Genomic DNA, 22,265 nt, shown 5'->3' on the forward strand with positions numbered 1-22,265 from the left:
CATATCCGCTACGGCGCCTTTAGCCTGTCTTTATTTTTTTCCGATATTGCAGTCTGAGGTGACGGGTAATGTCTCTAAAGGGGTCGAATATCGAATGCCAACTGACGAGCGACGTGAAATACACATCATGAAATAAATAGCCCGCCAAAGAATAGTCATTTCATCAGCAGTCAGTGGGTAATTTAACCAAAGATCCTTCATATAGTGTAGGACTAGGGCGAGAGGAATTGGCAGAGTTAAGATAAAGCTGGCGCTACTAATAGCTAATGATTTCTGCTTTAATTTCGGTGGATCACGCAACTGGCTGGTTCACCTTTTTTCGTTACCTAAAAAACGCGACAGTTTCGGTCTCGGTCTAGAAGAAGCCATCGTGTAGTCTGTAACTTGCCCAACAAGCCGCCCAGAGTTGAACCGGACAACCCCGCGCGTCATAGACTGGAAGCCGGCAGCATCCATCCTCTATAAAACTTTTCTCTTGTGCCGCGCCCAACAACGGAATAACTCCCCTCTCTCTCCCTCCTCTTTCCCTCCCGGTCACACTCTCTCCCCTCCGTCGACCATGCGCTTCAACCACTCATTCTCGTTCCTCGCCCTCCTCGGGATGCCGGCCCTCTCCGTCGCCACCGTGATCGCCCGTGCCGACACCCGCTTCGGCGTCAAGCACTGGTACGGCGCCTTCTGGGACACCCACGCTCCCTGCGGCCGTGCCAGTGGCAAGGCGCCAAAGTGCCACCCCACCAAGGAGCAGTCGCTCGCGCTGCTCTGGGACCAGCTCGACAGCGCCTTTGACCAGCTCTGCCGCGACATCACCTGTTCGGGCTCCTTTGACGTCATGTATCCCGGCTACAAATGCAAGTCCGGCACACTCGGCCCCATTGAGGCTTTCACCTTGCGCATCGACTCCGTCTACGCCCCGGCCGACCGCGACGCCATCAAGGCGACCTACTTGAGCACGCTGCGCAGCCTCAACAACCAGACTAGCGACTGCGAATTCTGGGACGGCTATAATGTCAACCAGATCCGTGTCGACTTTCCCACCGACATTAACATTATTGTCAAGGAGACCAAAAAGGGCCCGGAGCGCTCCGCGCTGCACATTATGCTCGACAACCGCGGCGAGAGCAACTGCCGGAAAACCGACAGGATGTGGAAGGCCAACAACGACACCATTCCCGGTGGTTCCCTCTTTGGCCCCATTCACAAGGGCATTTGCTATTAACGTGACAGAGGGGAAGGACGTGAAGTTGGTTCTAGATTTAGACGGCTGCGACGCAGCAATGCAAGACAATGGTTTAGCAATTTCCTTTCAGTGTGTGGCATGACCACGCGGTTTAGCACGTAATGAGCCAAATTCTCATGTATGATTGTGTGATGGTTATTCCTACATTGATGAGTTTAGTTTTAATTACAATGTCGCGAAGTTGAATATTATGATGGACATATTTGTTACACGTTGCTCTTCTCAAACAAGTAATGCGACACTCCCCAGACATCACCTCCCGCATACGCAAACAGTTCCGAGCAGGCCAAGTAAAAAATCTGCCATCTGTTGAACCAAGTTGCCGCATCCTTTTCCCCATACGTCTCAATCAAATGCGGCCATATTTGCTTTTTGTTATTGATCATGAGGGAGAGCCAGTCCTGATTCAGCGACGCCCCGAATTAGCATTCATCATCATCTTTGCCGCGGAAGCACGGCAACTCACCTCGCACGTCTTGGAGTAGTGCGCGCCATTGATCCACCACTGGTCCTGGAGAGCCAAGTCTTCCTGAAAGTAAAGCAACAGGTCCGAAGAGGGCATGGTGCCGCCAGTGAAGAAATGCGTCGCCATCCAACCATCCTCAAAATCGTACGGCGTGGTAGCGTGCGCGAAAATGTGCACAAACAGCTTGCCGCCGGGCTTCAGCGCGCGCGCCACCTTTCGCATCAGAAGCTGATAGTTTTTCATATGCTCAAACAGCTAGACTTTGAGTTAGTCGTGACTTCTAGCACAGAGAGAGCTGTCTTGAGCAATATGTACCTCGATGGAGACGACGCGGTCAAAGTGCTCCGGCTCGAACTCGTAGTCGACAACGTCGCCAGTCACAACCTCGAGATTGCCGAGGCCTTTGCGTTTGGCTTCGGCGTCAATGTGTTGCTTTTGCGTCTTGGAGTTGGAAAAGGCGGTGATCTGGGCCGAGGGGAGCTTTTCGGCAAAGTACAGCGAGGCCGAGCCCCATCCGCATCTGACCCGTGTCTTGGTTAACAAAACACAGACCGAAGAAAGCACTAATACGATCTATAATTTACCCGAGGTCTAGAATGCGCATTCCATCTTTCAGTTGTGCCTTGACCAGGTATTCGTCCAGCATCGCGACCTCGGCTTCCGCAAGCGTTTCCTTGCCGGTCGGGTAGCGGCAGCAAGAGTACTTCATGCGGGGACCGAGGCAGGCAGCCAGCACACCGGTGCCAACCTCGTAATGCTGCTCGTTGGCGGTATCGGTGGCAATCGCAATCGGTAGCGTCTTCAGCTTCTTGACGTAGTTCAGCTTGTCCTGCGTGGCTTCCGTGGTGGACTGTGCCTGGATCGAGGTCAGGCGGTCCCTGAGCAGACGTCTTATGCCGGTTCGAATGACAACATGGGGGAGGTAGCCTCCATCCAGGATCCAGTCTGGAGGATGTCAGGATGGCCTGTCAATGCGAAGTAGTTGGTTGTACTATCTAGAACTCACCGTAATTCATCTTTTCAGCCGAGCGTATGGCCGTGGGCTATTGGCAAGAGTTGGCAAGAGGATAAATTGGTGTTGTGAGAGGTCTCGGGTGAGAGGTCTCGGCCGTGGAGTAAGGGTCAGAACTCTGTATTAAATCTGAGCAGACTGTCGCAAGGCCGTGCCTCTGCTGGCCAAATGTAGCACGTCATTGCTCTCCCCTGCCTGATGTTTCGTTGCACGGCGATGCTGACGCTAAATCAGAAGCAGCAGCCACTCTGGATGGAACCAGAAATGGTGGGCCCAGTCTAGAGGCACCTGGCACTGCGCATGCTGCTTGGCACCTGAAACACAGGCAATCGTTATATGATATATTGTCCCTATTTCAAATTACCAGCTTCACTTCTATTTATCAACTTAGATGCATGTTTACTGCATGCAATCTGGTAAATATACCCGCCAAGAGCACGTGGCATTTTGACGATCAGCCATCACGACGCTAGACAGTTGGATCGCCCCGCCGCATCGGGCGCAAATGCAGTATAGATTGGAGACACTTTGGAATCAAAATGTATGATAATAAACACTCCCATGAGGAATGATCATCTCACATGGGCCATGGGCTCTTCCACCTTGAGCTGTTCGATTTGTATAGCCGCACGGCCGGCAGCTTTAAAAATCGTTTTTGCAGTCGCTCTGATCGGTCTTGACAATGCGCTCGCGGGGTGTGCCAAGCTCGACGGCGCGGTCGATCCAAGCCTAGAAGCTGTCAGAAATACTGGTCGATTCGCAATTGGAGAAAAGACCTACATCGAGCTTTTTCTCTTCCAACTGCTGCTTCCGACTGAGAATGAAGAGGTTAGAAAAGTTTGCCGACTGCACAATGGCAATTTCGCCCGTGTATTCTTCCAAGAAAGAAAACATTGTTAGCGCGTATTTCGACAGGCCGGCAGCTATTTACATACTTTGCACCACATAGTTCGGGCCGTCGCAGGGCAGCGAGGGCTGCACAGGGAATTTGACGCGGAGCACACCGACTTTGCCATAGGCAGCATCCGCGGGAACCGCGTTTCCTTCGATAAATGTCTGCTTGTCGCCTCTCTGGCAGGTATTGTTGACGTATAGACTCCCGTCGTCCTGTTTCCGAGTTAGAATGTGATGGCCAGGTAAACGCCGGCGCACAGATTGGCACTCACGTTAATGTCATAGCGCGCCGAGATGCACTTGCAGCCCGCGGTAAAAGGTGCCAGGGTGCCTGCGAGCTGATACCATCGCCCGAGGTACGTTTCGAGCTTGAAGCAGGCGTCGGCTTGAGGGTAGAAGCATTTGCCGTCCCAGAGCGCTGGGGCGACGTCGGCATGGGCCTGCTGGGTGGCGGCGGTGACACCAAAGCCGAGAACCAATTGCGAGAATTTCATGGTTAAGAAGAGAAGTTTTGATGAATTGATGCGAAGCTGGAGAGGATTGCTAAGGTCAGACCAAACGACTGTTTGTTAATGCTGAGGTGAAGCTGTGGTACAGATGCAGCCAGAGAGAGCTACGACATTGTATTTATGTCCCGGCCGAGCAAGATGCCAAGATCTCGAGCAGCTCCGATCTACGCTAACGAGGGCGATTGTTAACTGCTAATAAAGCGTGCGAATCGAGGGGAGCCGGGACATTTCTCGGGCGCAACTTTAAATCACACGCAAAAGCTTCCTCGGGGAACAATTCTAGAAAGATCTGAGAATATATTTACTATCTTGTTGACAAGGCGAATTGGGCATTGCGCATCGATGACATGGGCGTTGCTTGGCACACGGAAAGATTCCAAACGAAAAACTGGGGGAGGGTCACGGGGGCACGGAGGGAACCGGTTAGCTCACAGAGACGTGCAGATACACCTGAGATATTCTCGAAACTTATTTCTCTGAATTCTGTGTGCCCGTCTTTCTTCGAGGCTTTGCTATTGGATAATGAGTTTTTAGGACAGACCACGTTCTGAATTGAGGAAGCTTTTCGAATTAGCCTCCCGCCAGTGTCAAGCTCCCGCGCCAAGCTCCCCACTAATTTTACACACACATAGCTGTGCGCGAGGCACCCAATTGAATGTACGCAATGTACGAAAGAAAATCTACACTGTTCATAAGGTCGAGGATATTTTCCCCTGCTTCTTCTGCTTCTATTTCTCTCTCTTCTTCTTCTTCTTCTTCTTCTTCTTCTTCTTCTTCTTCTTCTTCTTCTTTTCGCCATGAACTCACCAAGACATTTTCAAACCTGCTCCCACAGCCTGGTGACCAATAACCTTCCAGCATTTATAAGCCGCTAAAAACGACAGGTACGGGACCCTGGGGTAAGTGTTGTTGGTTAAACTTTATCCAACCTTGTGGTTTGATCGAGATGGACACCGACTCCCGAGGTCCTCAAAATTGAATATCATGGACCCAGCAATTGATTTCATCGCTCGATGCATCGAGTTCACAGAATAAGATGAAAAGAAGCATCATCCACTCGGCCCGCTCTGCTCCCCACACTGAAATATGACCAGTCCCCTCGGTCAGCCTCTTCAGCCACTCGGCCATCAATGGTCCGCCCCTGGGCGGCTCTCCATATCACTCCGGATGAGTCCTTATTACCTTGACCAACATATCTCTACCCATTGAGTCGGTGCCATCTCAAGCTCAACCAGTCAAAGAATCTCCGAATCATCGCGGTCAAATACATACAATACATACTCCTCCAGATGGCCTTGCTCGTGGCCTCCTTGGCCACTCTCGCTCTCGCCTACATCACCTACCAGGTCTACACCTTTCAACGCCTTCGGCACATTTCTGGTCCCGCGCTCGCCTCCTGGACCAGCTTCTGGCTTGTCTACGCCCAATTGACTGGTCGCATACACATTATCCTCCATGAGCTTGTGTCACAGCACGGTTCGTTCGACGCAGCCTTTCCGAACTGCCGCGTAACAAAACTTGCTGATTGATATCTATTCGCACAATCAGGTCCTGTCGCCCGCATTGGACCCAACTGGGTCGTTTGCGGCGACCCCTCCGAGATTCGCAGAATCTGGGGCGCCCGTTCCCCCTGGACGAGAGCCTGGTGGTACCGCGGCATGCGCATCGACCCTTACCGCGACAGCTCGTTTTCCACGCGCGACGACGCCCTTCACAACGCTATTCGCAGCAAACTGATCCCAGGATACAGCGGTAAAGAGGTTGACAACTTGCACGAGCTTGTGCAGGACCAGGTTCAGAGCCTAGTTCGTCTCCTCGATAAGCATGTCGCTGAGGGCGGCGGCGCACGCACTATTGATATGGCGCAAAAGATTCAGTATTTCGCTCTCGACACGATCTCTTCACTTGCCTTTGATGACCCTTTCGGGTTTATGGAGAGCGACGAGGACAAGTTTCGTTATATCGAGACGACTGGCAATACAGTCTACATACTAGTCGCGACGGCGCTTATCCCCGGCGTCATCAGCCTGATGCAGTCCCCATATCTCCAATGGATTGCGCCCAGCGTCAAAGATATGGCTGGCATCGGAGACGTGATCAAAACAGCTGAGAGGGTCGTCGCGGAGCGCTATGGTGCCAATGCGCAGCTGAAGCGCGACATGCTGGGTTCCTTTGTCAAGCACGGCTTCTCCCAAAAAGATGCCGAAACGGAAGCCCTCATTCAAATAATTGCAGGCTCCGAAACGACCGCCACAGCCATTCAAGCCACCATTCTACACACCATCACCTCGCCCCACGCCTACGCCCGCCTGCAACACGAAATCGACACAGCCGAAAGAGAAGGCCGCATATCCACCCCCGTCACAAATGCAGAGGCCCAGTCACTCGCCTATCTCCAGGCCGTCATTCTCGAGGGCCTCCGCGTCTTTCCGCCCGCGGCGGCGCTGTACCCCAAAGTCTGCGACACGGACGAGATTCTCTGCGGCGTTTCCGTTCCCGCGGGCACAAACGTGGCGTGGTCGCCGTGGACGATTATGCGCAACGCCGACATCTTCGGTGCAGACGCCGACCTCTTCCGTCCAGAGCGTTGGCTGGGAGCTGGAAAGACCAAGCTTATGGAGCAGACAGTCATGATGGCGTTTGCGGCGGGCAGTCGGTGGGAGTGCCTAGGTAAGAATATTGCCCAGCTTGAGCTGAACCTGGTCTTTGTCGAGGTAAGTAGCAGGACACATGGAAGCATCCTCGGGAGAATTCCTGACGGTATTGTAGCTTTTTCGGCACTTTGAATTCACTCTAGTGGATCCTGCCAATCCGTGGAAGTCTTTCAATGCGGGCATGTTTTCGCAGAGCAATTTGAACATTGCATTGACTCGGCGAAGCGCCGCGTAGGCGAATATATTGAAGCGACGCATCGTGCGCGTGCTTGCGTGTTCAAAATCGACTGCCGCCCACATTCCTCTTTTCCACTAGACGTGTTGACGTGCTAGTCAAGACCAACTCAGTCAGCTTATCTGAGTGATGGGTCAGAGTGGACTTGTCTTTATAACAGCCGACGAAGTACTTTATACGCAGGGGCAGCTTAGATGCAAACCTCGAGCGGTACATTGTTTATTCGACTGGTTAGTGGTTGGTACATATATGCGCTGGGCTGTCTAAGCCACCAAAGAGGGTTTGGATGAAAGATAAGCCCCATCTGCCGCTCCATCATTCTTGAAAGGGAGGCTTGGCTCTAACAGTGAGAATTCAGCATCTTCATTGACCAAATAAATTACTAAACATGCGTCATCGAAAGTAGCACCTTACAGTTCTCCAATAGGGCTGCATGGCGGGTCAGCCCTGCGGAACGAGGCTTCGCTAGGTTTTGGTCACGCTAAGCTCTACTCTCCAAAGAGTGTGTCGAATCTTGCGGAGCTTTGTGCCATTTATTGGTTATTTTGAGGAATGTTGTACTTTATTACACAACAACACGGCTCAATTTTCTCCGACGTCGAATTCCAGACTACTAGAAACTCATCTCATCAACACATAATAGCCACATTTTTTACTCTCAGCACAGCTTAGGAGCCTCGCATTCCGTCAACGGGACTGGGGGTAAGGTACCCGCTGGATTCGTTATAGGCCGCGTCAACCTTTCCGCTTTGGGCAGCTATAGCTATCAAGCTGACGTGCTGAAGCATTCGTGTCGCGAGCCAGCTGCCGGGCATTTGGTTTCGGCCAGTTTCGTAATTTCTCTTCATCACTGCGAATCGCGCAGTTTCCATTGTAACCACTTCTTGCTTCTCCCTTCTGTCGGAAAATTAGAGAGACTATACCCGAGCACTGAGCCATCTTTTCATGGACCAGTCAATTCAGTAATTCAAAGCACTTTTGGCTGTACAACGACAGCCCGCCATGTCCGGAAGCAGTGCCGACCCAGAGGCCGGCGATGGCCGCGTGCCACACGACACCAGACCTCGCAACCTCGATGAGCACCAAACCGCCGAGGACACGCCGCTTCTGCCGACGGATTTGCCCGCTGAGCTGATTCCCGATCGGTCTTTGCGTCTGCTCGTGAGCATCATCGGCGGCTTGTGTTTGACGCTGGTCGGCGTCAGCCAGAAGCTCTTTGCTCCTGCGCTGCAACAGATTATGGAGGATGTCATTTGCAGAGGTGTACATGCGGATCACCAGCTCAACATGCTCTCGCGTCCAGATAGCCGCTGCAAGGGCAACGACGTGCAAAAGACCCTGTCCATGGTCTCTGCTGTCGATCTTTCAGCAGAAATGATAGTCCGTACGTACCAGCTTGTATTCTCTTGCCTCTTCTTGCGGATACTAACCAGGCGGACAGCAATACTAGTGCAAATTCCATACGGAATCATTGCAGACAAATACGGTCGTCGAATCGTCATTTTCCTCTCACTCTTTGGTTGCGTTCTGAAGATACTTTGGACTGTGGTTGTTCGTAAGTTTGCTTTTTCCCCCTACTCATCAAAATACCAAATCATGTGTCTTGGAGCTTTGGAGCTTTCTGTTCTTGTCTCTCTCTCTCTCTCTCTTCTTTTTGCCCAATCTGACGCAATGTAGTCTCCCTACCCAACAATCTCAACATATGGGCTATTCTCTGGGGAAACTTGGCCTATCTCATCGGTGGAGGCGGGACTTTGGCAGGTGCCATGTGCTACACGCTCTTCAGCGACGTGACACCCGCGGCTGAGCGGACCATGGTGTTTTACCAGGTCAACGCCGTCCTTCGCATCGTCGGCGTCGCGGCCACGCCGTTGGCGGCATTCCTCCTTGGCGTGAATCCGTGGATAGCTCTGTGGATCGGCATCGGCCTGCTGGTAGTTGGAACAGCTTGCACGCTCCTGCTTCCCGAAACTCTTGACTTGAGAAGAGCGGCAGATCAAAGGAGAGCGTCCCACGGTGCTTGGGCGGAACCCGGGCCGCAGTCAATGGCCAAGGTGTCTGCCAAGTCTGCAATTCAACGCGCGCTCGCTTCTGCGCGCAGCGACTTTTCTCACATTTGGCGCTTTCTCCTGACTTCGCAAGGCGTCATGTTACTTATGGTGTGCAATGCTTTGGCGTTTCCTATGAAACTCGCACTTGACGGCGACTTGCTTCAGTATATGACCAAGCGCTTTCACTGGTCATGGTCAACGGTACAGTCTTGCCATGACATCACCGCAGATGAATTGATGACTGACTTTCTCTTAGGCTACGTACATTCTCTCCATTGAAAACTTTTTTGCCCTCGGGGTCCTCATGGTGGTGTTGCCCGCGACGGCATGGGCATTGGATCGGCGAGGGCGTTCACCACTCCAGCGCGACTTGTTTCTCGCCCGTGTGTCTGCCGTCTTTGCGTTTTTGGGTACGACACTCATTGCTTTTGCGCCGGTGGGCTGGCTCTGCATGCTGGCCCTCGTCATTTACAGCTTTGCAAGTGGCTTCTCGCCTTTGTTTCGGTCGATCCTCTCCATCATCGTCGAACCGCATACAATAGGAGCTCTAAATACCGTCATCGCGACGATTGAATCAATCATGGGACTAATATCGGCCCCAACCCTGGCTTGGCTTTTTAATCGTGGCATGGATCTTGGCGGTGTCTGGATTGGACTTCCTTTCATGTTTACTGCTTTGCTCGCAACACTATCCACTTTGGGAGTATTTGCGTTCAAATTACCTTTCTCATTTGCTCAAAGTTAAAGTTTCTTTATTCGCTCATACGACGTAATCTACATATTTTTCTATATACAGCCTATTTTCATTGCTCGCTGTGTCTCAATTTCTTACAGAGAGCGCGCGTTGTGATATCATGCAGGGATGCTAATGGAATCGGTGCAACGTCTGAATTGGTGTTTTATTTTTCCTATTCTATACATACGTGCCCAAATGCGCAATAGACTGTTTGATACTTCTAAATGATATCTTGACACTGCGCATAACTTCTTGCCTTGCACAGATCGGCTGTCAAGGCTCGGAGCAACCTAGATCGATAGTGGGGGGTGACACAGAAGGCTAACCCCGCCACTTACCTGCTACCTACCTACTGACCTGGGAAGAGGTCGCTCCGCAACAGCTCTTCCTCTCCTTCACCACCATCGCCATTTCGTAGTCGGCATCCTTTACGTCGCACAGTCTTTTTGGCGTTGGAAGCTTCTTGCGCTCTTTCTTTTTTCCCTGGTGAATTCTTTCCAACATGTCCGACGATGAGGACTTCATGCAGGAGTCGGATGAGGAGCAGTGAGCTTTTGCAAACGCCCTGTCCCTGCACATCGACGTTGACTGAAGCGACGCAGGTACGATTTCGAGTACGAAGAAGACGAGGATGAGGACTCGGGCGATGTCGATATCGAGAATAAATACTATAATGCGAAGCAACTTAAACTCAGCAGCCCGGAAGAGGCTGTGGACGAGTTCATTGCGATCCCCCAACTGGAGCCTGAAAAAGGTGAATGGGGATTCAAAGGCCTGAAGCAAGCAATCAAGCTGGAATTCAAACTTGGTAGATACTCCGAGGTATGCTTCCGACACGTTACTTACGAGACTACCTGGCTGACGTCAAACATCCATAGGCGGCGAACCATTTCGAAGAGCTCCTCACCTACGTCAAGTCGGCTGTAACACGAAATTATTCGGAAAAGTCGATAAACAATATGCTAGACTATATTGAAAAGGGCGCCGATGGAAACGATGCCGTCCAGAGCATGGAGAAATTCTACTCATTGACACTCCAGAGCTTCCAGAGCACCAACAACGAACGGCTGTGGCTCAAAACCAATATCAAGCTTGTGAAGTTACTACTCGATCGCAAAGAATACGCAACCGTCTCCAAAAAGCTTCGAGACTTGCACAAAGCCTGTCAAAGGGAGGATGGGACAGATGATCCGAGCAAAGGAACATACTCGCTGGAAATTTACGCCCTAGAAATTCAGATGCTCGCCGAGACCAAAAACAACAAGCAGCTCAAGGCGCTATATCAGCGCGCTCTTAAGGTCAAGTCCGCCGTGCCGCATCCGAGAATAATGGGCATTATCCGAGAATGTGGTGGTAAAATGCACATGAGCGAGGAGAACTGGAAGGAGGCCCAGGGTGACTTTTTCGAATCCTTCCGCAACTACGACGAAGCAGGCTCGCTTCAGCGCATACAGGTCCTCAAATACCTCTTGCTCACTACGATGCTGATGAAGTCGGACATCAACCCGTTCGACTCGCAAGAGACCAAGCCCTACAAGTCGGATCCCCGCATCTCAGCCATGACGGAGCTGGTGGATTCTTATCAGCGGGACGACGTGCACGCCTACGAAAAGGTGCTGCAAAAGAACCAGGATATTCTTGCTGACCCATTCATTGCCGAGAATATTGACGAGGTCACGCGCAATATGCGCACCAAGGGCGTTTTGAAGCTCATTGCCCCGTACACGCGGATGAAGCTTGAGTGGATCGCCAAGCAGCTCAAGATTTCACAGCCCGAGGTCCAGGATATTCTCGGCTTCCTCATTGTCGACGGCAAAATTAGCGGCCATATTGACCAGCGCGACGGCATCCTCGAGATGGAATCGGTCGCTGACGCGGAGCGCGTCAGAGCCATGAGCCAGCTGGCCAAGTCCATCTCTGATCTCTTTGGCGCCGTGTTCCACGATGGAGACGGCTTCCGGAGCAGTGATCAGGGGGGCATGGTAGACGGGCCCGCGTATGACGGAGAGACGATTAGGATGGGCACCAGGAGCCACAGCCGAAGGAGCAAGACGAGCTCGCAAGCGTGGATGTGAGTCTGGTCAATGTAACTGTTTGTGGCTCTTTCTTGATGGTGTTCTTCCCGCGACGATGGGAGATAATAGGGGCTGAAAGCACTCATCATGTGATATATCGCCGACCTTTTCGCGATGAACTGCCAGCTCTGGTATGTCATGCAGGTGGCTTACGTTCAGAGGTGTACAATCGGGCCCTACAACTCAAGTCAGGTGTATGACGAAAGGTGGTTGTACACAGTCTAGACTAGAAACAGTGGTACAATGATTGATGATGTTTGGCACACGAAATCGTCTCACTGCGCTTCTACATCGTACATTACAGATGACCCTTTTTTTTTTCTGCTTGCCTCGGCTACGTCTTCGCACCACCATACTTTGCTGTCTATTAGCTATCAAGGGAGGGGCTCGTGGGATGCGCATCATGCTGCGGCGGATAGTGGCAGGTGACCAACTCTGTAAACCAGCTCAGCAGAGACAAACATTGCTTCTCCCAAGCACACCATGTGCTAGGAGAGAAAAAAGGGGACCCAAGAAGAAATATGACATCTCGAACCGGTACATGCAGTACGGCTACGTCGGATGAAACATTTATTTAGGCAGTCATGCTTTATTGGTGCCTTGTTTGTTGGGGCTGACTTGCCGCCGCCGACGGTTTGCTGGTCGCTGGGACTTGCAGCGTGCGTAGCACAGCACTTGTGTGGAATACGCTTTTACGATGAAAAGTATTGCGGTCTTTGTTGCCCAATGGCCTTTTCTATTATTGAAGATCTGATATTAATGGAGGGGGGGGGGGGGGTGAACGGTCTGATGATACCGGAGATTTGGCGGCATGCCAACGTCGAGTTGGTGCCCATGGTGCTGCGAGCCTTGTTAAACATCGAGGCCAAGACCATCAACCCACCTTATGCGAGTCATATTATTCGTGTCTCATCTGCCTTGCGACTTATATGACGAGTGGCAACAAGCTTTTCAAACTCAAACCTGCCGCGAGGCGTGGCAAACATGGCCTTGGCCAACCTCTGTCGTGCATGTCAGGGCGGAATCGCTGCGATGGACTGGGGAAGATGGCGGGCGCTGTTCCGCCAATCCTCTTCCCCCCCTCCCCCTTCTCCCTCCCCGCTTTGCCCAGCAAGATCCGTTCTTCTTTCTTCTCTTTTCTCCTCCATTTCACTATTTTCTGCGTGGAACACTCGCGGGTGGCTGCCTGAAGTTGTGCTTGGCTAGTCCTGCGGTTAGGTAGGGCGATGATGACGGAGGGGAGGGGCGCAGCTGGGGCGTAGGAAGTGAGGAGAGGATGGCACAAGTTGGACGGCGATGCAATGCGCAGAATAGAAAAGCCAAGAAACAAAAAATGCGCGGTGCGACGCAGCCCTGATTTCTCTTCAGGGCTGTGGATACGAACATGTCTCTGCAAAGTACGGCCCGTGGGGGCGAGGATGGCCGTGGTAACTTGTAACTTGTAAGCACTGCATAATTGCACTTGAGAATGATTCAGCCACGACATAGATGAAAGCTGAGTGTCGCATTGGATCTCATCTCATGGCCCGTCGTGGTTGTCGTGGTCTAACTCGACTTTGATTTCCTGTCGCATCCTAGTCAATGATGCACACTGTCTGACGCTTATGCTCGCCTCCATCCCGGGGCTTTATTTCGTGCGGTTTTCCCGTCTAGGACAGTCGCTCGAGCTGGAGTCGATCGAGTCACACAGGGTTTGAAAGAACACGTATCACGACGGGGCCCGTTTGGGGATGTGGTGCAACAGCGTGGCTGCTTCTCGGCTTTGATATCACCTAGCAGCGTACTCGCGGCACAGTGACGAATGCTTGCTTGGCACCACTCGGGCTCACCTATCAAGCAGAGTGAGCAAAAGACGGCGCACACGTCGACCGCTGCTTTGACTAGGATCAGTGAGTTTGCGGGCGCTGCTGCTTCCGGCGGCGGTGTGGCGCGATTAGGCGACCTCCTTTATTCATACATTCAAAAGGCTTGAGCAGGCGATTGACAAAGACGGTGACGGCGGCATCATCTTAAATGTAGAGGGGTTTAATAACGGCCCGGCTGTCGATACCAAATAATCCGTGACCCCCACCACTTAAGAAATACAGTGACGCACGTTGCCTCGATGCAAGTCCGGAACTGAGGTCAGACCTGCGTGAAAGCGGGTGGCGCCGTGACGGACGGTTGACGGGTCAAAGGAAACCACACAAACCAAATTCTCGGAAACCTTGTACGCGTCTGCTGGACCAGCAGGATCTTGAGTAGCCAGGGGACCTTGCTCGCTGAATGCACCAGGCCGGCAGACTGCGCAGCTTCGGCCATTGAATGGGGTGCGTGGGCAGCGAGCAGCAAAGGCTGTGACACAGTCAGCCATGAGTTGTGTATAGAGTGTATCCGTATACAAGTAGGGCTGAGTAAGAGGCGGGCAACCAGGTCGGCCAAGCTCCCACACAACTTTGCAAAAGTCGGCCACCCAGCTTGCGAGGCGGTGGGCGACCATGTCAGTGATCAGCACATGGCGTCCCCCGGCCGCACTGCTGCAAGCCAACTACACATGTTCGTTTGATCTCTCTTTTTCTTGCTCATTGCCACTCGTCTCTGGGTCGCAACTCCGCCCTGATTGAAGCAATTCATGCTTTGGCCTGGCACAATCGCGGGGGCGCTGCACCTCCTGGTCGTACTCCAGGAGGAGCGGCATTTGGAAGAATGCAAGGTGACTGCGGTGCATCGCTCAGCATTGAACGACCCGCCGCTTTTTTTTAGCTATCTAGACATGTCGTTGGTACGATGGGTTCCGTACGGCTGGCCGCGTTGTGCTGCGGTGCTGCGGTGCGGCGCAAGGCTGTGGCCTCGGCGTGGCCATTGGGATCGTAGTACCATCTTGAAAAAAGTTTTGTGAGAGATTTGAAGGTGATCTTGTTGCCTGGGGATGACGAAAGAAGGAAAAACAGAAACAATGAAGAACAGGAACCACAGAGGTAGCCGAAGCGCAAGGTGCGAACATGTGGTTTGTTGAGGCTTTCAGCAAGTGAGGCTTGTGCAGGTGACAGGCCTGGTGTCTGGTAGAGAAGCAGGACTGCTCGGCTGCTCGCCTTGGTGCATACATGAGTACGCATGTCTAATGCCGGGACTGGGGGTTGGACGGCCGCTGGCCAGTGGCATCGCAAAGCTTGTTGAAAGTGGAAGCTATCGAGTTTGTGCGCGTGTAGAAAGCTGGCGGTGTCTTGCTGATGCTGGGCTGGTCGCAACTATATATTGCAGGATGTGCTCGCTTCACATTGCGGTTTCAATCCTTGCACAAAATTATACCTTTGCATACTTGTCCTGCGCATATCCGCTTTTTGAAGGACCAACTTTTACCTATCAAATTATTATTTCTGTTTTCTGGTCAGCGAGTTGGTATCGTCAGCCTGGTGCATGCGTCGCAGCTGAAATTGATCTACAGAAGTAGCTCTCAGTATTACGATCGGACAGAGAGTGGGTGCAACAGTGCGTCTACTGAGCCCCCCAGAATCGAGACTGAAAGCGGTCGCTGCCTTCGTCTGATATCATTTCCACAACGACAAGCTTGCAGTCGTGCTCGCGCGGCGCTCATTGCCATCGCAATCCAGCGCGCAATAATAGCATCAGCACATGGGCAGGCAGGCAAGCCTCACCCAGCTGGAACATTCTCAACCTCAACGGCCACTAGTCAACAGAACTTCCAGCGACGCCAGATTTGCCAGTGATCGTCCGCTAAAGAAGTCTGGCCCGGCCCGCCCGCTTGACGGCCGCCTTGGTGTTGTCGGCACCTTTGTCGGAACTCGAGAGCATACGGGGAAAAGCAGGACATACAAAGCAATCACTGAACGATTCTGACGTTCTACTGCTTGATACGCGTCTTCCCAAAGACAATCTTCTTGGCGCCTCGTGCTCGACTGCAGTGATAGGACCTTGGGGAGGCACGCGGAGGGACCGTGGGCTTGCAGTAATTCTGGGCAAGCCACAACACAACTGCGGTCAAGGATATCTGCTCCGAGTTTTATCTGTTGGCGCTGCATTTACCTAAGAAGTAAAGTCAGCGAGTGAGATTTCGAAGATAACAAAGCATCATCACCAGCGCCGCCAACAACTGCCCGCCGCACACAGTGCACCTAGCGTTACAACGCCTAAAACGGCCCGCTGTGAGCAGACAATGGGACATCATCAGCCGCAGCAAGACCCGTTGAGCGACATTTACCTCGTCAACACAGCGACAGGTGATTATATCGGGCAGTATTCCAGCATACCTGGGTATTCTACTTCCAACCATAGCAACGACCAACCCCGTATGCAAGTGGCATCAGAGCCGATAGCGGTTGGACCAGGCGGTGCAGCATCGAGCCTTGCAGCGCGGGGTGCGGCTGCCCACCAGAATCAGAGGCAGGACCACAGCCAACGCTACTTTGACCCCCAAGCTGGGGCCACGGCGTTTTCAGCAGCTCACCCACATTTCGATCACCATAACCATCACAACCATCACAGTCACGACCTCCATCTTGGGCCTCTTCCTCTGCAGCAACGGTCGCAGCTCCATCAACCTCCTCAGCATCACCAGATCCAGCCTTTGCACCCTCAAAGCCATCGCGCTGCAGGCAGCCGCCCCCTCGCCATGGCTAGCCCTAACGAGCACGACATGGCTGCTCAGCAAGAGGCCGCGAGAGCCTATCAACCGACTCAGGATGTAAGCTTCCTACCTATGTTACCATTGCAAACTTTCCTCTCTCCCTAGACGTCTACTGAAATTGCTAACCGCCCGAATCGCAACGCAAAACAGGGTCCTATCATTGGTGACAGAACTCCGATTGCAGCCATTATACAAGAGTACGCCAAGGCAGATCCAATATACGTCGACAAGACGATGGCATGTACCCCTCCAGCCAGAACCGCGCCCTCTACTCACCGTCTCTCTGTCTCTCTTCCTTTCTAACGTCGACTCACTCAGGCTCTACCTCAAACATACATCTCGTACCGCCCCATCAAGGGCGATGGCAACTGCGGATGGAGAGGTGAGCATTCACTTATACTTGCTACACCCATTTCGATCATCCTTTCTGCTGACACAAGCGCTCTGCAGCCATCGGCTTCTCATATTTTGAAAAGCTTGTCGAGGGCGGAGACGCCGACCAGATCGAGGGCGAGGCCGCCCGTCTCATGAGCATGAATCATTTTCTCGGCGGCTACAATTTCTTCGAGGACTGGGCCGACGAGGCTATTGGGCTCCTCCGCGAGCTGGCCGGCTGTGTGACTGATACTCAAAAAGCTCGTGCCCTCATCCATGAGCGCTGGACAGATGCGAACGTCGGTGCCTACCTTATCTACTACCTGCGCGTCCTTGCCGCCGCCCATCTCAAGGCCAACTCGGACCAGTACGACCCCTTTGTCCCCGACGGTCAAGGCATCGGCACCTACTGCACTCAGTCCATTGAACTTCCTGACAGGGAGATTGAACAGCTCGGCATCATTGCCCTGTATAATTGCCTCCTCAAGCCTCTCGACTTTGTCCTCGAGATAGCCTACCTCGACCGCAGCCCCGGCGCCGAGGTCAATACGTATCGCTTCCCGGAGGAGGCCAACGGCAAGGACATTGCAACTCTCGGGCCCATGATCCATTTGCTCTACCGCCCAGATCACTACGATATTCTGTACCGTCGGCCAACAGTGCCATCTCTCGTGCCAGCTCCGGAGCCGGTTCCCGTCTCCATGCTAGTAAACCGCGCCACCAATTTTTACTCCCATACCCCCATCAACAGCACACACAATAGTCTCGGCGCCTTTTCGACAGCCGATTTTGGCCTTTTGGCATCTCTGCCGTCTGCCCCCACATCAAGCATGACGACACTCTCCTCTCCAGGTGACATGCAGACGCCGTCGTCGTGCGGCTCCTTTGCGCCAGATGGGCAGTGGATGCCGTCGCTCCTCACACACGCCTCGCCGAATGCCGACGCCGACGCCATTCCGTGTCAAAGGTCCCATCCATCCGTCACCGAGAATGCACTTGCATTGTCCAGCTCCTTCAAGCCTCCGCCGCCCGACTCGGAGTGCAACATTCGCTTCACCAAGATGCACCACCACCAAGAGGACAGTAGGAGGGCGCTGCTCGGCCCTTTCCCCTTCAACGTCACCACCACCACCTTTAAGAATAGCGTCTGGAACAGGGCACACTTTGGCAACCCGGAATTCCGCCCTGAGCAGTGGCGGCCGGGCGACGACAGCTCTGACGACCGTCATGGCGCTCGTAGGAAGAAGGGAGGCGCCAAAGAAACGTGAGGAAGAAAAATATTATCGGATTCCTGGCATGTGCAGCGGCCGTTTCGGGCCTTGGGGATCTGCCACAGCCTGAATCAAGACAGGTTTTTTTTTTCAATCAACTTTTTTCTCCCCTTTTGTGAATGTGGCGTAGGTGATACGCACGCAATGGGGTGGCTGGGTGTGGTTGCGTCTATGAAGCGATTCGGCATGATAAGCACGTTCACACATTTTTTTAACACTCATGAGCAATTTCGAAATTTGAGTCATATAGCAAGCACCATTGTGAGTTTAGCTTCACGTTGCGTTATACATGATGCATTATGGCATGCAAAAGACATGGAAATATGGATCCCAAAGGTAGTAGAAGTCCTGTTGCACACACAACATGTTCGTTCTCATAATGTGGTCTGTACTTGCATTCTTGAAAGATGCGTCAATATGAACCGAAAAGATTGAGACGGGAGAAAAGGGGAAGAAGAAGAATTGAAAATACGGCTAAAATCAAAAGTTGCCACCCTTTTCATGTCGTATGCACGTTCCTAGACTGTTTCAATATAACGCTTCATTTCCCTGCTATTTTTTTTTTTGTTAGCAACTGTGACTCTAGTGTTTTGAAGCCATCTGATGATGGTAGAAGCAAGACGTACCAGTCCGTGACTGCTTCGTCGAATAACCGCACTTCATTCTCGCGAGTCCCACCAAAGTGGTCGACAAAATCGTCGCCAAAGACCTCGCGGGCGATGCTGCCCTTGCGCATGAAGCGCTCTGTGGCCTCCTTCAGGGTTCTTGCAAGGCGCTCGCCCATATCGGCGTCGCCGCCAACGTCTTGGCCCATGGCGAGGGGAGGGCAGGGGATGTCGAGCTTCTTCTCGACTCCGCGCCATCCGCAGCCGAGGATAGCGGCCATGACGTAGTGCGGGTTGGTATCGGCGCCGGGGACGCGGACCTCGAAGCGCGTAGCGGCCGGCTTGGAGGTAGGCGGGGAGAGGAGACGGATCGAGGCGGCGCGGTGCTCGAGGCCCCAGGACACGGTGACAGGGGCCCAAAAGTTCTCGACGAGGCGCTTGTACGAGTTAATGGTGGGCGCGAAGAGGGGCATTATGTCGGGCAGCCCGGTGAGGATGCCGGCGAGAAAGTGACGGCCGAGGTCGGAGAGGTGGGCAACATCCTTCCACGGTGCGTTGTCGTCGGGGGTGGCACGGGCGAGCAGGTTGTTGCCGTCGGCGTCGACGAGGGAGACGTGCACGTGGCCACTGTTTCCGGGCAGGCCCTGCTTGGGTTTGGCCATAAAGCAGGGGATGATGCCGTGCTGAGTGCCGACGCTCTTAACAACGTATTTGAAAAGGCTGGCGCGGTCGGCCATTTCGGCAATCTCGTCAAATTCGAGCGCGGCTTCGAAGACGCCGGGGCCGGATTCGGTGTGCCAGCCCTCGATGTTGCAGGCAAAGTCGACGCAGCTGTCAAAGACCTCGTAGTAGTAGTCTTTGTTGTGGACGGGTCGGTTCAGAGAGTAGCCAAACATACCCTCTGTAAGAGAGGGCAATTGGTTATGGGGGTTTTGTTGCAAGAAGGCTGCGGGGGATTTGGAGTCGTCGGGGGTCTTGAAGGTGTAGAATTCGTACTCGGCTGTGGCAGATGGTTAATTAGCAAGTGATTTCACCGTCTCGAGAAGCTGACGGGAGTAAAGAGCGCGGAAAAGACATACCACCGGCCATTGCACCGTAGCCTTTGCTGCGTAGATGATTGAGCTGCGACTGCAGCAGGCCACGGGGGCAGGCGCATACGGGCACCTTGGTCTCAGGATCGACGAAGCTGATGAGGAAAAAAGGAATGTTGTCTTCCCAGGGAATCCTGCGAAAGGTGGTGAGGTCGGGGATGGCGAGGATGTCGCGGTAGCCGTTCTCGGCATTTGAGATTTTGAGCTCGCGCATGTACGTCTTGTCGTGCATGTCCCAGCCAAAGATGACGGAGCAGAATCCGAAGCCGGCCTCGGCGACGGAGAGGAACTTTTTCTTCGAAACGACCTTGCCGCGAAGGATGCCGTCGACGTCGAGACCAGCCAGCTTGACGCGATTGTCGTTTTCGAGCAGCTTGGGCAGGTCCTGGGCCGTCGGCGGCGCTTTCCGGTTCGGTGTCGTCATGGTTGATGGGTGGACGGGCGGCACGTCGGTCGCGCAGGCGAGGAGGGGGAAGGGGGGGGGAGAGGAGGAGTAGATACGCACAAGACGTCGACAAACAGATTTGACAAGAAAAGAAAAGAAAAATCCTATGTAAGTAAGAAAAGAAAAAGGTCTGAAGATCCCAGAGAAAAGAGGGAGCAAAGAAGGACAAAGGATGGGGGGCACAAGCTGAGAAATAGCAGAGCTGTGCACAAGATAGGGTAAGCTCTGGATTTTGGAGAAAGGCGGGGGAGACTGCGGGCATGCAAGCTGCAAGGTGCAGGGTTGCAATTTTTAGCTCTGGGGCGAGTAGAGGTAACTAAGTAAGGAGGATAAGAAATTGTAATAGTGCGATGCCGGAGGCGCGGAAAGCAGTTGGAGTCGCGGACGCAGAAACGGAGCCGTGACAGAGGGGCAGCTGTAAGTTGTCCTGCAGCTTTGTCTCGATGCAAATATTATTAGAGCGCAGAATTGGAAGGTGAAAATGGTGGCGGCAAGTTGTCTGTCTGGTGGGTGCGTCATGGGCACCAACAGCCTAGTAACGTTTGAGGTACGTACCCATCAGCTCTGGTATTTCTGGGGTGCACGTGCTTCATGGGCGCGTGACTGGGCAATCCCATCTAGACGAGTCATCCTAGACGACTACAGATTTACACTAGTATTTTTACATCATTTAGAGCGCCTAGATGATGGTGATTCCTTTATCTGGAGACGAGTTGTTCGAATTCTCAATTTCTCATGCAAAGGCGGACCGCCAAGTGGGCCACCAGCGTTGGAGAAATGTGGCCCACTTTTCCCCAGCGTCGCCGGTCCCTAGACACCTTGACATTTTGACATTTTTAGAATAAGCTGGTGAGGGAGGCGAGCAGGCAACTGTGTAATTGGAGGGCTCGTATTGCCTATGTCTTGAACTTAGCATCTCGCCTCGATAGTAGATCTGTTCCCCATACTCTTTGGAGCGGACCGACTAATATCAGGTAAAATGTAATAATATAGCTTCCACAATGGGTAAATATTTACAGGCATTTGGCAGGGACCCCGACAGCACGCAATTGCTTCACCACGTGCCCTTTCCACCTGGCAAAAACCACAGAGTCAGCTAGGTACCTAGGTATTGCCTATCAAGGTGACCAGGTCGGATTGGTGGGGGAGAGGACCGCGCTGCGACTCTGCAAATCCGCCTGCGACAACTGGTCCAGCGCGCTCCAGGCCCGGGAACAGCGCAGCACGGCGCAGCGCAGCATTGGATCAGCCCTGCGTCAGCCCTGCATTCAAAGCGATGCGTGGAGAGGATTGGTGGCTTCTCACCATATGACCTTGCTATTAAATAGAGGCGATTGCATGGCTGTACCTCTGCCAGAAATAATGTGCTCGCTCAGAGTAATCTACATGTACGCTTGCATTGCCGCGCTGTGCAATTGAGTGGGAGCCGCGCTGTGCCCAGGCGGCGCGCACCGCTTTCAGCGTTCTCCTGCCCACGTTGCCAGGTACAACGTTGCACGGCACAGGTACCCCATTCGTCCAGGTGAGCTGCCTTTTTGAAGCGGCCAGGTCTGCATGATGGTTCATGGATGCGTACGTGGGTAGTAAGGATGCATGAAACTCTACTCTTGGTATTTCTTCGCATTGTCGCTCCTAGGGCTGACCACCTTGTGCACGCACAATACTTGTCATTTATAGATCAAGCGCAACAGCCACACGTCCTAATCAGTGACCTCGACATTTGTCGTGCCAACATCTGGCTATTTCCCTGTTTCTCTAGCCATCTCATTGCTCCAGCATCACTTGCCTCCCCTCTGACCGATTTGACTCTATACCCGTTCTGACCGATTTGACTCTATACCCGTGCCATTCCCGCCTCTCAGATCATCCCCGCGCAAGTTGGTCGTCACCACTGCAGGGTAAGGCATTGAGTGCAGTGACGAGCAGATGGCATCTCTACTGCCAGGATCGGAGAAAGAAGGTTGTCAGTCATCAAACCATAG

The 22,265-nt window shown here is 53.0% G+C and overlaps 8 protein-coding genes across 8 annotated transcripts; 5 read left to right on the forward strand and 3 right to left on the reverse strand.

Annotated features, from left to right (window-relative positions):
* Positions 1–559: 559 nt before the first annotated feature.
* BBA_06302 (uncharacterized protein) lies at positions 560–1,219 on the forward strand (the record flags this gene model as incomplete). The annotated part of the gene is made up of 1 exon (XM_008601399.1): positions 560–1,219. One exon carries the CDS (start codon positions 560–562, stop codon positions 1,217–1,219), a length of 660 nt encoding a protein of 219 aa, XP_008599621.1.
* Positions 1,220–1,446: 227 nt separating this feature from the next.
* On the reverse strand, positions 1,447–2,722 carry BBA_06303 (methyltransferase domain-containing protein; the record flags this gene model as incomplete). The annotated part of the gene is made up of 5 exons (XM_008601400.1): positions 1,447–1,641; positions 1,707–1,961; positions 2,022–2,226; positions 2,291–2,651; positions 2,713–2,722. The coding sequence occupies 5 exons, from the start codon at positions 2,720–2,722 to the stop codon at positions 1,447–1,449; spliced, it is 1,026 nt and encodes a 341-aa protein (XP_008599622.1).
* Positions 2,723–3,360: 638 nt separating this feature from the next.
* Positions 3,361–4,106, reverse strand: BBA_06304 (lipocalin-like domain-containing protein; the record flags this gene model as incomplete). Its single annotated transcript, XM_008601401.1, has 4 exons — positions 3,361–3,447; positions 3,499–3,593; positions 3,654–3,825; positions 3,885–4,106. The coding sequence occupies 4 exons, from the start codon at positions 4,104–4,106 to the stop codon at positions 3,361–3,363; spliced, it is 576 nt and encodes a 191-aa protein (XP_008599623.1).
* A 1,304-nt stretch (positions 4,107–5,410) lies between these two features.
* On the forward strand, positions 5,411–7,010 carry BBA_06305 (Cytochrome P450 CYP570A1; the record flags this gene model as incomplete). Its single annotated transcript, XM_008601402.1, has 3 exons — positions 5,411–5,597; positions 5,670–6,835; positions 6,891–7,010. The coding sequence occupies 3 exons, from the start codon at positions 5,411–5,413 to the stop codon at positions 7,008–7,010; spliced, it is 1,473 nt and encodes a 490-aa protein (XP_008599624.1).
* Positions 7,011–8,012: 1,002 nt separating this feature from the next.
* Positions 8,013–9,806, forward strand: BBA_06306 (ATP synthase F0; the record flags this gene model as incomplete). The annotated part of the gene is made up of 4 exons (XM_008601403.1): positions 8,013–8,394; positions 8,452–8,565; positions 8,688–9,262; positions 9,318–9,806. 4 exons carry the CDS (start codon positions 8,013–8,015, stop codon positions 9,804–9,806), a joined length of 1,560 nt encoding a protein of 519 aa, XP_008599625.1.
* A 493-nt stretch (positions 9,807–10,299) lies between these two features.
* Positions 10,300–11,872, forward strand: BBA_06307 (PCI domain-containing protein; the record flags this gene model as incomplete). Its single annotated transcript, XM_008601404.1, has 3 exons — positions 10,300–10,343; positions 10,400–10,619; positions 10,676–11,872. 3 exons carry the CDS (start codon positions 10,300–10,302, stop codon positions 11,870–11,872), a joined length of 1,461 nt encoding a protein of 486 aa, XP_008599626.1.
* Positions 11,873–16,481: 4,609 nt separating this feature from the next.
* BBA_06308 (peptidase C65 Otubain) lies at positions 16,482–18,139 on the forward strand (the record flags this gene model as incomplete). Its single annotated transcript, XM_008601405.1, has 3 exons — positions 16,482–16,553; positions 16,815–16,878; positions 16,947–18,139. 3 exons carry the CDS (start codon positions 16,482–16,484, stop codon positions 18,137–18,139), a joined length of 1,329 nt encoding a protein of 442 aa, XP_008599627.1.
* A 521-nt stretch (positions 18,140–18,660) lies between these two features.
* Positions 18,661–20,262, reverse strand: BBA_06309 (putative glutamine synthetase; the record flags this gene model as incomplete). Its single annotated transcript, XM_008601406.1, has 3 exons — positions 18,661–18,694; positions 18,769–19,747; positions 19,827–20,262. 3 exons carry the CDS (start codon positions 20,260–20,262, stop codon positions 18,661–18,663), a joined length of 1,449 nt encoding a protein of 482 aa, XP_008599628.1.
* Between the last annotated feature and the right edge of the window lie 2,003 nt (positions 20,263–22,265).

This window comes from Beauveria bassiana, assembly GCF_000280675.1.
Source record: "Beauveria bassiana ARSEF 2860 unplaced genomic scaffold BBA_S00018, whole genome shotgun sequence".
NCBI classification, from domain to species: Eukaryota; Fungi; Ascomycota; class Sordariomycetes; order Hypocreales; family Cordycipitaceae; genus Beauveria; species Beauveria bassiana.